Source organism: Hydra vulgaris, chromosome 12 (assembly GCF_038396675.1).
Source record: "Hydra vulgaris chromosome 12, alternate assembly HydraT2T_AEP".
NCBI lineage: Eukaryota > Metazoa > Cnidaria > Hydrozoa > Anthoathecata > Hydridae > Hydra > Hydra vulgaris.
The window spans coordinates 71,989,592-72,003,700 of NC_088931.1; the positions used below are offsets into that span (position 1 = coordinate 71,989,592).

At 30.7% G+C, this 14,109-nt stretch overlaps 1 protein-coding gene across 1 annotated transcript in view; it reads left to right on the forward strand.

Moving 5' to 3' along the window:
- Positions 1-617: 617 nt before the first annotated feature.
- Positions 618-14,109, forward strand: part of LOC100210679 (uncharacterized) — a 33,835-nt gene continuing 20,343 nt past the window's right edge. Inside the window, exons 1-2 of the mRNA XM_065814327.1 lie at positions 618-758; positions 1,017-1,079. Of these exons, the coding sequence (XP_065670399.1) occupies positions 747-758; positions 1,017-1,079 (75 nt within the window). The 5' untranslated portion in view covers positions 618-746. The remainder of the gene's footprint in view (positions 759-1,016; positions 1,080-14,109) is intronic.

The following is a 14,109-nucleotide window of genomic DNA, read 5'->3' on the forward strand; positions in this document are numbered from 1 at the left end:
TAATAACAAAATCATTTAACGTTTTTCAAAAAACTATAGCTAAAAATATGTTAGTTAATAAAATTACATAGAAAATAATAATTAATAAAATTACTTAATAAAATTAATTAATAAAATTACATAGAAAAATTTACATAGAAGCGCATAAATTATATAGAAACATTTATATAGAAGCGCATAAATTATATAAAAATATTTGCATATTATTAACTTTAGTGATTGACATTTGACTGAAAATTTATGAATCTCTGTTAAATATAAAGAACAGTAGACTTTTAAATAATTTTTTTTTTTTTAGGGGTTTCAGGTACTTCAAGATCCGTACGGTCTTATCACAGAGCACCGCGGAAATTCACGCCCCTTTCCTTATCAATGTCGCTTTATAGGCCAGACCTGGTATCAAACTACAGCGCCATGGCTACTTACAAAATGCAGCCGCGCTAATAACGCAGCGCGTTAATAATAATTGCAAAAAAAAAAAAAAAAAAGAAAAGACTTCTATGTTTGAAATAGTTATTTATTTTAATTATTGTTTTATTTTTTATAACAAACTTAAAATATCTTAACATCTTTATTATTTTTTTGTTTTATGAAAAGTGATCCATACTTTAGGTTCGTGGTATGCTATTCTTAGTCGAAAACTTCTGCAAAAAAACTACGTTTATAAAAAAAGAACTTTGAGAACACTGAAAAAGGAGCGAGAACGAAGTAAATTCACTTTAAATTGTTCGATTTATCATTTGTGAATGTACTCAAAAGTAAAAGCAATTATTTCTGTTTTTGATTTTTCTTGAATAAGTTTTCATTTTAAAATGAAAGCTAGCTTATTATCAAGTTTTAATGATAAAAACATTTAATGGAAATCATATAAATATAGCTGAACTTTTTCTTATAAACAAAAAAGTTAGAAAGTCACTCAGACTTAGATATTGGCTTCTATAAGGATAGCGAAAGAATGAAAAACGTAAGTTTTTGATTTAATAGTTCAAATTTTTCAACCCTTCCTGCTATCATAGGTAAACAACACCATATTTTTGCATGTAGACCACCTTCAAGCACCTGAAGTAGACCACCTTCAGGTAACCATTTAACAAATTTTTTATTTTTTTAATCATAAACTATAATATATATGACAAATGCAATAATTTTTTTGGCGGTTTTAATTTATGCTTTCTCAATTATTAAAAATATAAAAACTTCAGAAATTTTACCAATATTTTATTTAAAAATCCTTTTCTGCCAAAAATAAACTAACTTGCGTTTTCTTAACTCGCTTTTTTTGAAATTCGCGTTAAGAAAAATATTGCTACTACAACTTTGTAACTAGCTAAACTCTAAATCAATGGTTTCACCTAAGATTAATTCCAAAGAACTGATGTTCGAGGAAAAAAACTAGACGATTAAGAGTTTTTGGAGCACTTAGGTACAGTCACATAAAAAGGATGAGACTTAATTGAATGACGAGTAACACGAGAATGAATTTTAGTAGATGACACAAGAGACACTAGCTCTTTAGAGCAGTGCCCATTATAGTATTTGTAGAAAAGAAAAAGAGAAGCAACATTACAACGATATGATAATGGTTGGAGGTTGGCTACAAGAGCAGGTCCAACTATGTTTACAATGCGTTTTTGCACCTTGTCTAAAAGAGAAAGGGCATCATTAGAAGATCCAACCCAGATATGGCAACAGTATTTCATACAAGGACGCATTTGAGATTTATAGAGATAGAGAATACAATCCGAAGTAAGAAAGTGTCGAACTCGATAAAGAGATGCAACCTTAGCAGATTCTAATTTTGCAACTAATTTGATATATGGTTTCCAAGAAAGATTGAAAGTAAGAGTTAATCCTAGAAGATGTAGAGTAGATGACTCATCTAGTACATCACTGTTCATAAATATAGGGAGATCTAAATTATTGCGATAACGATTGGCTGAAAAACTTTGAGTTTTATCTGTATTGAAGTTCATCAGCCACTGTGAGCCCTATGCTGTAGCAGTAGTGAGATTCTTTTCAAGCCCATATGCCCCCTCCAAGCAATCCGAGAGTGTTGGTTTCTTATCTCGACAAGAGCAATTGGGAGTACCATCAGCAAACAATGCCACCTTTTATGTAAGAATATCTGGAAGATTGTTAATGTAAATTAAAAAAAGTATAGGGCCAAGGATAGATCCTTGAGGAACCCCTGAAGTTACAGAATAAGAAGAAGAGTGCTGTCCATTGAGGGCAACTTTAATACTACGATTGGAAAGGAAGGATTCAATAATCTTAAAGATGTTGCTAGATACACCATAAGAAAAAAGCTTATTGAGAAGACCAGCATCCTAAAATTTATCAAAAGCTTTTGAAATGTCAAGAGCGATGGTCTTAACCTCTCCACCTTTATCTAATGCACGATAAAACCTATCAGTTGTTACTGTTAGCAAATCAGCTGTAGAACGGGAAGATCAAAATCCATATTGATGGTCAGAAAGTAAGTAATTAGATTCAAGGTGAGAAATTAAATGTTTGTTAACTAAAGCTTCAAAAACCTTGCTTTTGATAGGAAGAAGACTAATGGGACGGTAGTTAGACGAATCAGATCGCTGGAGTGATACGAATGTCAAGCAGTGGATCAACCTGTTTGTTGGCAATATTAGGTAGATCGCAACTAGTGGAATCAAGAGATGATATTGATGAAAAGTTTTTAGCTAACAATTCAGCTTTGTCTTTAGGTGAAGTGACAAAGTCACCATTCCATAGGTGACAAAGTCACCATACAAGAGAGGTGGAATTAAAGATTTGCCCTTGTTATTAATACTATTAAAGATTCTCCAGAAGTCACAAAAGCCTAATTTTTGAGATGAGATACGAGATTTCATGACCTGAGAATAGCAGGCTTTGGCGTTAGACAAAACCTTTTTACAATTGTTTCTAGCAGTAATAAACAGACGTCTGTTTTCTGGAGAATTGTTTTGCTGATAAATATGGCAGTAATGGTTTCGATTGGCAATCGCAGCAGCGCAATATGAGGAAAACCATGGAGGAGAGTGAGGCTTGACCTGGAATTGTCAAGAGGGAACAAAAGATTTCATGCCAGCTTGAATCCACGAAGTTATGTAAGAAGCACATTTGTCGACAGGAAGACAAAAGATTTCTACCCAAGGACCATCACGGAGAAAATCACGAAAAGAATCCCAGTCAGCTTTACTGTAGTTGTAAGAGGTAGGATATTAGGGATTCAGGTGATGAAGCAGATAATAGATATTAGTTTTAGAGATAACAATATTAAGGATAATAGGGGGATTCGGGTGATGAAGAAGAATGAGATATTAGTTTTAGAGAGATCAAACTGTGATCAGAAGCACCTAAGGGTGAATGTGGAGAAACTGAGCACTGACTAGGATCAGAAACAAGACTTGATTCGGGTTGTCTGGAAAGCGAGTTGAAAAGTTGACTATTTGAGTTAGGGATTGAGAAAGACAAAAGTTGTGGGCTTTAATGCCTGCAGAATCGCTGACACTAGAGCCAAGCCATTCAGAGTGGTGAGCATTAAAGTCACCGACAACAACTATATTAGCTGATGGATAAAAAGAGAGGGCTTGGTCAATATGATCAGAAATAACATCAAAATAAGTGCAGTCTTGAGATGAAGGAGAGAGATATAGAACAAAGAAAAAGGCAATAGATTGAAGTGGTGCTAAACGAAATTGCATGAAAGAATAGTCTGTGGATTCAAACCTAGTTTCACGACAAATGAGTAAATTCTTACGAATGTAAATGCCCAGGCCAAGCATGTGACTATTGGAGTCTATACGAATTAAAGGAAGATAAACATCAAAATGAGACAGCTAAACTCAAATTAGTCTCACAAAGAGAAAATAGGTCTGGTGAACTTTGTAAGAGATAAGGCTCAACAGAAGAAAATTTACTTCGAAGACTATGAATATTAGTGATTGATAGGTTTAGAGAACTTAGTGATGATACTGTTTTTTGTGTTTTATAGTTTTTGGTACTTTATTCATTTTTGAATTTGATTGAAGAACTTGACTCAAAGCATAGGTAGTACTCAGAACACTGTTTAATATCCCAAGCAATTGCCTCACTACTACTAATAAACCTTAAACCGTAACAAAGGGCTCCAAATGTGGCCTCCGCAATGCACACCAAAAGTACAAACAGGGAAACCATCCATGCGCAACATGGCACTGTTAATGCTTTGATATTTTTCAGCTGTTGATGGAATCAGCCTCTCTGAGAGCAATCACAAAGTTCGGGAAACCTGACTACCAGCTGGCCTCAGAACCATAAAACTGAGTTTTAGAGCGGTACCCTCATTAGGAGATAATAGAATGAGTTGCCTTGTCATAAAAACAGAGACACAAGCAAAACCCATGCATTGAGTCAAGAAGATCCAGCATTCAAAATCCTAAACTGGAAACAATTATAAAAATACATCTGCGCCAGTCTAATAAATGAAGAAGGGGTGCGAGGATGGTCAACAGATAGAATCTGTTTACCCCTTAAGTCTTTGCCTAGGAGGCCTTCTACAAGACAGTAGCCGGATGCATTTAACATCTGCCCAAGATGGGTATTTTTATCAAGACACCATCTCTAGCCTCTACAGGCAGGGGGTGTTTTAAGTCGGAGTTAGCATCTCCTAGCCTTTGTCTAAAAAGACGTATTCCACAAGGCAGCAGGACATGAAGCAGATTGTACTGGGTTACATGTTACCAGTAGCAGGATAACATGACATGAAATTTCAAAATAACCTGACAGGCTATTTTGAATAAGCAGGATAACCTGACCTGACATTATTTCGAAACTTAACGAATTTTAACTCAAGCGTTAAATTCTTTAAATTTCAAAATGTATTTGTTTAAAAATTTGTTACATATACTTATATTCGTATAATATTTTCGTTATATAAGCATATACAGTAATAGTAATAAAAACTGCTGTAACGACATATTTTTATCTAGTCTGGCTTTAAAAAAATTTACTGACTTTGCAGATACCTGTTTTCAGGTAAGGCATTTCAATGAGGTATCACTCTGTTTGAAAAAAAAAAATATGTTTCAAGGTCGTTTTTGCAAATTTTCTTTCAAATTTCATTGAATGACCTTTTAGACTTTGGGAAAAATTGTTTTTGAAGCTTTTTATACCACAATAGCCTATCAATCCCAGTTGTTATTTTTAAAAATTCAATAAGATCACCTTTTATACGTTTTTGTTTCCAGTTTTGTGAGACTTCGTTAATCTTTCAGTATAACTTGTATGTTTTAGTTCAGGTCTTTTAATTTTGTTGCTTGTCTTTGAACTTTCTCCAAGTCATTAATATTTTTTGTTGCTTGGACACCATACTGGAGCTGCGAGTTCTATATGTTTTTTTTTAACATCTTCACTTCCAACAAGGCTGCAAGCAACCCCTATTAGAGTTGTAAGTTACTTGAAGAGAAAAGATGTAGTTTTTAGAGCAAAATAACAATTGAAAGACGACTTAAAAGATTGTAAGTTATATGAATCAGGAAAGCAAGCTGAAGGAAGCGAATTCCAAAGAACTGATATTCGAGGAAAAAAATTAGACGAATTTGAATTTTTGGAGCACAAAGGAACAGTCACAGTAAAATAATGAGATTTAATTGAATGAAGAGTAACGCGAGAATGAATTTTGGTAGATGGTACTTATACATACGTATTTCAACTATATTGATGAAACAATTTAGATTGGAAAAACAACCAACTTGTGGGATGTTTTTACATACGTTGGATCAATGTAACTTTTCTAACTATTTTTAAGCACGTCATTATTAAGTTTTTATTAATATAAATACAATAAAATTACAATCAACGTTGTGTTTGCATCGGAGAAAAGGGTTTCTTAAGATAATTATGAATGAAATAATAGTTTTAGAGAGATTGAAGCGTGATCAGAAACACTTAAGGATGAATGTGGAGAAACTGAGTACTGACTAGGTTCAGAAACAAGACATAAGTCGAGTAGAGAAGGTTAATGATTCAAATTGTCTGGAAAGCGAGTTGGAAAATTGACTATTTGAGTTAGGGATTGAGAAAGACAAAAGTTGTGGACCTTAACGCCTGCAGAGTCTTTGACACTAGAGCCAAGCCATTCAGTGTGATGAGCATTAAAGTCACCAACAACAACAACACTGGATAAAAAGAGAGGGCTTGGTCAATTTAATTAAAAATAACATCGAAAAGAGTACAGTCTTGAGATGAAGGAGAGCGATGCAGAACAAAGAGGAAAGCTATAGAAAAACAAAGCACATAAAAGAACAGTCTGTGGATTCAAATCTAGTTTCGCGACAAATGGGTGACAACGCACACCAAAAAGGACGGACAGAGACACCACTAATGTGCAACATGGCACTGTTGCGCAAAATATGTATATATATATATATATATATATATATATATATATATATATATATATATATATATATATATATATATATATATATATATATATATATATATATATATATATATATATATATTCAGGGGTGGATCCAGCATTTTTTATTGTTTGAGATAACTTTCAGCATGGAACAAGCTTCAAAATTTATACTTAAAATTATGATTAGTAAAAGTATGGTTAATATAATATAATATAATATATAATATAAAAAATTGCTGTACAAACTATTTGAGTTTGGTGAGTCAAAACTACATAGAGTTTTGACTGTAACAGCCGTTAAATGTAAAATTTCGTAAGTAAAAAAAAAAAAAAAAAAGTTCGTAAATAGAGTTTGGTATCAAAAGTTCAAAATTTTGTCTATTCTATTTTTGAACGTGTTTTTGTTTGCAGAATCGATTGCATCTTGTGACAGTAAATTCCAATCGTCGACCACTCTGTTTGTTAAATAATAATACCTGCATAATTTCTTAGTATATTGTCGATGAATTCTTTTATTATGACGATATCTGTACATGCTGTGATAAAAACTCAAAGGCTCTTCAAATCTAATATATTCGGTTGAATTTAATATTTTAAACATTTTTATTAAGTCGCCTCTTCTTCTCCTTTCTTGTAAGGTTGGTAAACCTAATATTTTTCTTCTTTCTTCGTAACAGATACCTTTCAGTGATTCAATCCTTGTCGATCTACGCTGTACATTTTCGAGTCTCTTAATATCTTTAGTACAAAATGGGCTCCATACAGATGCTGCATATTTAAGCTGTGGCCTAATAGTTGACTTGTATAATAACTTTAATATGGAAACATCAAAATATTTAAATCCGTGTTTTAAAAAACCCAGTGTTCGATTTGCCTTATTTGCTACACTGATAATATGATTTTCCCATTTGAGGTCATTTGATATTATCACACCTAAATCACTTTCAACTTCTGTTTTTTGCAAAATGTGATCTCCTAATTTGTAACTAAATTGAGGATTCGAATTACCAATGCGCATTGCTTTACACTTTTCTCTGTTGAATTTAAAAGACCACTTATTCGACCAGTCTAATAACTTATTTAAGTCTTCTTGAAGAGTATTGTTGTTACTTTCATTATTAATTACTGACATTATTTTTGTATCATCTGCAAATAATTCTAATTTATTTAGTATGTTTACTTTTAAGTCATTTATAAATATGATAAACAGGAGTGGACCGAGGACAGAACCTTAGGGAACTCCACTTGTGACTTCCTGCCAATCTGAAACAAACTCACCCAGAACTACTCGTTGTTTTCTATTACTGAGAAATGATTTACACCATTGTAGGATATAGGATTGAAAACCATAACCATAAAGCTTGCAGCATAATTTCGATAAAGAAACTGAATCAAAGACTTTTGCAAAGTCCAAAAATACTATATCAATATTATTACCAGTTTCAATTTTGCTTGTTATAATATCTAAAGTCTCTAATAAATTGGAGCAACAATTTTTACCATTAACAAATCCATGCTGTTCATTTGCTATTAACTTATTTAAAGCCAAATGGTTCATCATAACATTATGAATAATTTTCTCCATAATCTTACATACTATTGATGTTATTGATATTGGTCGATAATTTGAAGGATCTAACTTATCCCCTTTCTTGAATAGTGGAGATATGTTTGCAGTTAACCATTCGTTTGGTATAACACCACTATAAAATGACATTTTAAAGATCAGTGATAAAGGATGAGAAAGTGATTTTGAACATTCTTTGAGAACACGAGGATGAACTTTGTCAACACCGATTGTTTTATTAACATTAAGGTTTACTAACTGATATTCAACATCAGTGTCATTAAAACATGGATCACTACAATGAAAGTTACATTTTGAAGGAAAAGTTACATGGTCTAATACCTCATCTTTTAAAAATACCGAAACAAAATACTCATTTAAACAATTTGCAATATCTACTTCATTTGTTATAATTGAACCATCAAAGGTTTTGAGTGCTTTAATTGAATCTTTTATAATTATTATACTATTTAATTATGCATAAACACTTTTAGGGTTGTTCTTTGAGTTTTTAGCCAGATTTAATTCAAAAGCTCTTATATCTTTATTGACTCTTTTTTTTACATTTTTGTTCAATGTTTTATAGTTATTTACCATGTCAGTTTGTTTAAATCTTGAATGCCTGCATTTGTACCATAACCTTTTCTTTAACTTAACCATTTTTCGAAGTTCTTTAGTCATCCATGGAGCATATTTTTTACTTGTATCGTAACTAATAATTGGAATAAATTTACCACATCCAGTATGATATATACTTAGCCATTTTTATAAGCTTGACTAGCATTTAAATCTTTAAACTCATTTTCCCAATTAAAACTTGTAAAATATTTTGAAAGTTCTTCATAATTTCCTTTATTATATAATAATTTTTTATTTATTTTTGGTTTTTGATCAATATTGATGTTTTTATAAAAATATTTGAAATTTAATATATGGTGTCCATGTTCAATTCCACCTAGGGGAGGTAAGTGATTCAAAGAAAAAACCCGATTTCTATTTTCTGTAAGGACCAAGTCTAATAAATTTGTGTCAAACCCAAAGCTAACTTGAAATATTGGCAATAACACATTTTGATATATGAAGCAATCGCTTAAAAATTCTATAAATTTTATGGCAATCAAATCTGAATCATTTTCAAGTTTACATGACCCATCATTGAACCATTTTATATTTGAAAAATTGAAATCTCCACGGATTAGAATTCCCGTGTATTTACCATTTTTCCAAGCTTTATAAGCATGTCGAATAGATTTAGTTATTTTCTGACAACTTGATATATCACCAGCACCTGTTCTATATATACATCCACATAAGATATTTTCTAGACCAATCTCAACTGAACACCATACTTGTTCGATGGCATTATCAACTAAACAGTTTTCAGTTGCAGGATAAGATTTAATTGTATTTTTTATGTATATACAAACTCCTCCACCTCTAATATGTCCACGATCTTTTCTATACAAGTTAAAACCTTCAATATTTGTTGCTGATTTATCAGTCCACCAGGTTTCACAAAGCATAATAATTTGCATCTGATTACAAGCTATTTCATAAATTAACTCATCAAATTTGTTATTCAGTGATGTGGCGTTTGTATAAAAACAGTTTAAAAAATTACTACTCAGATGCACTTCTTTACTATTAATATTTGAATCAACAAGCATTGTTTTAATGTTTAGTGAATCATGTGGTTTGCACACAAAAAATACTTATACTTGAAATTATGACTATATAAAGTTTGAACCCCCTGCCTCTCATTTTGAGGTGGTTATAATTTTTATAAAGTCATAACTTTTGAATGCTAAGAGCATTTTTTAAAGAAAAACACATAAAATATTTTGTCAACTTTTTGCTCTCACGTTTGGACAGTTGTAGCCAAAATTTTAGAGCTCATTTGTTCCTTGTCTCTTACCATCAAATTTTTTCCAAAGCATCCTTATTTGACATAAGCATAAACATATAAATGTTTGGAGTTTGTTCCATGTCTGAGTTATGTTTTCATGAGTTCAAGTCAAGTTAGTTATTTCAAACATCAAAAAATGTACGATCCACCCCTTATATTACTATAGAGGATATATACCAGTTATTGCTTTTTCAATGAAATTGAAGTTTTCTTTATATATAAACAGTGTTTTTTTAACTCCTTAGATTTTACGAACTTTGAAGATTTCCTAGATATATTGGAACAATAGATGGAACATATCCTATAACATGTTCTGGGGGAGAAAATGTAGAGTTGTATCAAAACAGAAAGAGATCCTTTTTGTGAACTGCTGGATAATTAAAGGTCCTTCAAAAGAAATTGTGCCTGCTTGAATTTGATGGCTTAGATGTGTTCAAGGATCACAAGTTTTTACCATATCCTTTACAAATAAAACCAAAGAACTTCATAAACATTATTGTATCTTGCTTCGCTTCAAAACATTGTTCTTATACAAAATGATCTTTTGGTATATGATGAAAGGTAAACTGTAATTAGGAAAATGGTTTCGAAGCATCTACAAGAGATTTTGTCGAAGAAACAAAAGGAAATGGTTCTTTTTGAAAATATTTAACTTATAAAAAGAATATAAACGTAATTAATCATTAAATATCAATAAAGATAATGTTTTTTATTGATAAATTAAAAAAAGAACTTAATGTGAAAAAAAAAGTATTATCTTGTTAAATAAAAATAACACTCAAAAACAATCTCTAAAATTGTGTTTATTAAAATCGGTGTATTAATATGTAACACAGTCAATATTTTTTGCAAGTTTTTATCATAATGTCATTTATAATTAACATTTATCATAGTTTTATAAATGTGTTCTCAAGAACTCTCTTCATTGCTTTCTAAACTATTTAACAAATGCTTTACTAAATCTAACTAATCTCTACCTCTCTATATATTATATTTGTCCTTCTATAGAATGTTGTTGTCATATTTGGTTTAATTTTTTTAACGATTTTTAGTTAACTCCTAACATAATTAGTGTTTGCTTGTTGGAGTTAAATTTAAAAAAAAAAAACGTCTCAACAAGAAAAATGCATAAAAACAACCTTGTGTCCGACAAAAAAAAATTTTGTAACATATTTTAGTTAATATATCAAAGTATAAAACTCAGATATATTAATTCAAAATATAGACCGTAAAACTTGATGCGACTTTGATACGCGGGGTGACTTTGATAATTTTGCCTGTTAGTTACAAAAGTATTGATTTGGAGATGTAATTGCAAATTTAGAAAGTTTTTTTTTTATTTTTCTAGTACATTATTATATTCTGCGTATATTTTTGAATTTTTAATGATTGTGAAGTGATTCTAACTTGTGCAAATGTGTTGGGATTAACATGACTTAAACAACAAAATAAAGATTTTTACATGTACCAAAAAAACGCCAAAAAAAAATTTTTTTTAATTTTAATTTTTTCAAATAATTTTCTTTTTAAAAATCTATACTTGGATGTTCAAGTGGTATATTCCAATTATAATATCACTGTATTATACCATTCATTTTTGATTACTCCCAATTGCATTTGCAGAAAATTCAAAACAATTTTGTTTTTCACTTTTTCAAATAATTTTCAATGTTTGATATTTCAATCTAATTGTGACTATTTAATGTTTTAAATGATTATTTCTAGTTAAAAAAAGACATTAAGACAAATAATATCACAAGAAGAATTGCAGAAGAATTTACGAGAACTTATAAACGTAAACAAGGTAATCAATCCTATGCATTGTATCCAGCAGAAACCATGCAAAATGCCTTGTTACATATCTTAACTAACAGAGTATTGATTTTTAAGACATCCAAGTTATATGGTATACCATATAGTACCCTGCACAACAAGAGTAAACTAAAAATTTTGGAGGGCAGACCAGATTACAGCCCCATACCGAAGATAAGGTTCTACAAATTATTAGCATCCTGACAGATTGGAAGTTACCTTTGGATAAGTTGGATATACGTCTGCTAGTAAAAGACTATTTAGACAGAATGGGTGTTACTGATTTATAATGTATAACTTGCCTGGCCCTGATTGGATAAAATCTTTCATTGTTCGCAATAATCTGACTGCTCGAATTGCTGACGACGTAAAACCAGCAAGAGCTAAAATTGACTGAAATTTAGTATGTTCATATTTCCATGATTTATCCCTTACACTTCAAGACATTCCTTATACTAATATATTCAACTATGATGAGACAAATATGAGCAACAATCCAGGCTCTAAAACAGTAGTTTGTAAACGTGGCCTTAAACGCGTAGAAAAAAAAATGCAGCATTCTAAAGGAGCTATTAGTATTATGTACTGTGGGAGTGCAGCTGGTCAGTTTCTTTCTCCCATGTTTGTTTATAAAGCTGCAAACTGCTACATAGAGTGCACAAATGGTGGCCTACCTGTAACGATATTCGACAGTTCAAAATCTGGTTGGTTCGACTTTAGAACATTTGAACGTTGGTTCAGGGAAATTTTTATTCCTAAAACAGCATCTTTTACAGGAACTAAAGTTGTTATTGGGAATAATTTAACTTCAGATTTCATATCTGGTATCATCAAAGCACGCTTGGAAAATAATATCCTGTTTACATGTTTAATCCCAAATGCCACACATCTGTTACAACCACTTAATATTGCTGTTTTTATATCCTTGAAAGTTGAGTGGAAAAAGATTTTACAAACATGGAAAAGAGAATCACGAAACAAGAGTTCAATTTCAAAAAACCATTTCCCAGTGCTTTTGACATAGTTGCAAAACACTCTATTTTTTTTTTTTTTAATACATGTTTATTTCACAACTACAAAGTATTTACAAGTAACCAATCACAGATTGGCAGTAAAGATATACAAATATAAATCATAAATATAAAGTTCGAAATATACGAAGTAAATAAAAATATAGCTAAATACAACTCCGAGACATGAATAAAATAAATACCAATTACAACAATATAATAACGTGTACGTAAAAATAATCCGAGAAATATATCTGTATATTACTCCATTTAAAATAAAAAAAACAATAAATAAAAATAAATCTGCTGATTTTTCGGAGGAGAGTTTAAATGTTTCACTATAAGTTTATTTACCACATTTCAAAGTAATGTTAGTGTATAAATATAATAAAAACGAAACTTGTGTAAGATTGATAAAAAGAATTTCTTATTTGTAGTTATAGGAAGCTCGCAGAAGACTTAAGTCAGTCTTGTCATCGAGTACCTTTTTCTTAGACGTGTAATACACATAAAAAAATCAGTTGCATACGTGGTATATATGTATGTGTTACATATATACCTTATTATTAATATTATTTTTTTTATCGGTTTGTATTAAAAGTTAAGTTACATTTATTTATTCAAATTTAAAAAAATTCCTTACAGTTATTTAATTTGATTATTGTAGTTTTTAGCTTTATTTTCAGAGAGTGTTCGTTGTTTAAGTTTAATAGTGATTCGTTTCTGGAAACTAATTTTTTGAATAAATAGGGACCACGATATGTAATTGAGAATTTAGAGAGTCTTGTTGTTTCAAAAGGTATCTTAAAGTTGCCTGTTGCTCTTGCATTATATTTATTTATATTGTTTTTAAAAAAGTGTGCTGTAAAATGTTCTGGAACCAGACTTAGTTTATATTTAAACATGAAAAGTATATTTAAAAAAATATTTATTGGAAATATATTTAGTGCGTTTATTTGTTCCAGTAGGGGTTAAGCATTAGTAAATCTGTTTTTGTTGTATACTTGTCTTGAAGCGTGTTTTTGACGTAAGTAAAGTGGTTGTAATTTAGATTTGTGGGTACTGCCCCATGCTATATTGGCATTCTCACGAAGTACTGTGGCAATGATGCAGCAGGAAAAACCAATAGAAAAAGTGGGGGAAAATTGCAGCAGAAAAATTGATCACAATAGATGACATAGATTATAGAAAAATATCCAAAAACCAACAAGTTAAAGGCAAAAAATCAAAAATAGCTTCAAAGGATGTTGAATCTTTGAATTTTCTAACTACAGGGAGTTGGCATGTTATAGTCTACCCAGGAAAAACTAATAAAAAATGTCAAATTGAATTACATTGGACAGATTGTTGAAGTTTTACCAACACCCAAAATTCTTTATATGAGGCTCCTAAGGAAAGTAGAAGGATCCAAAAA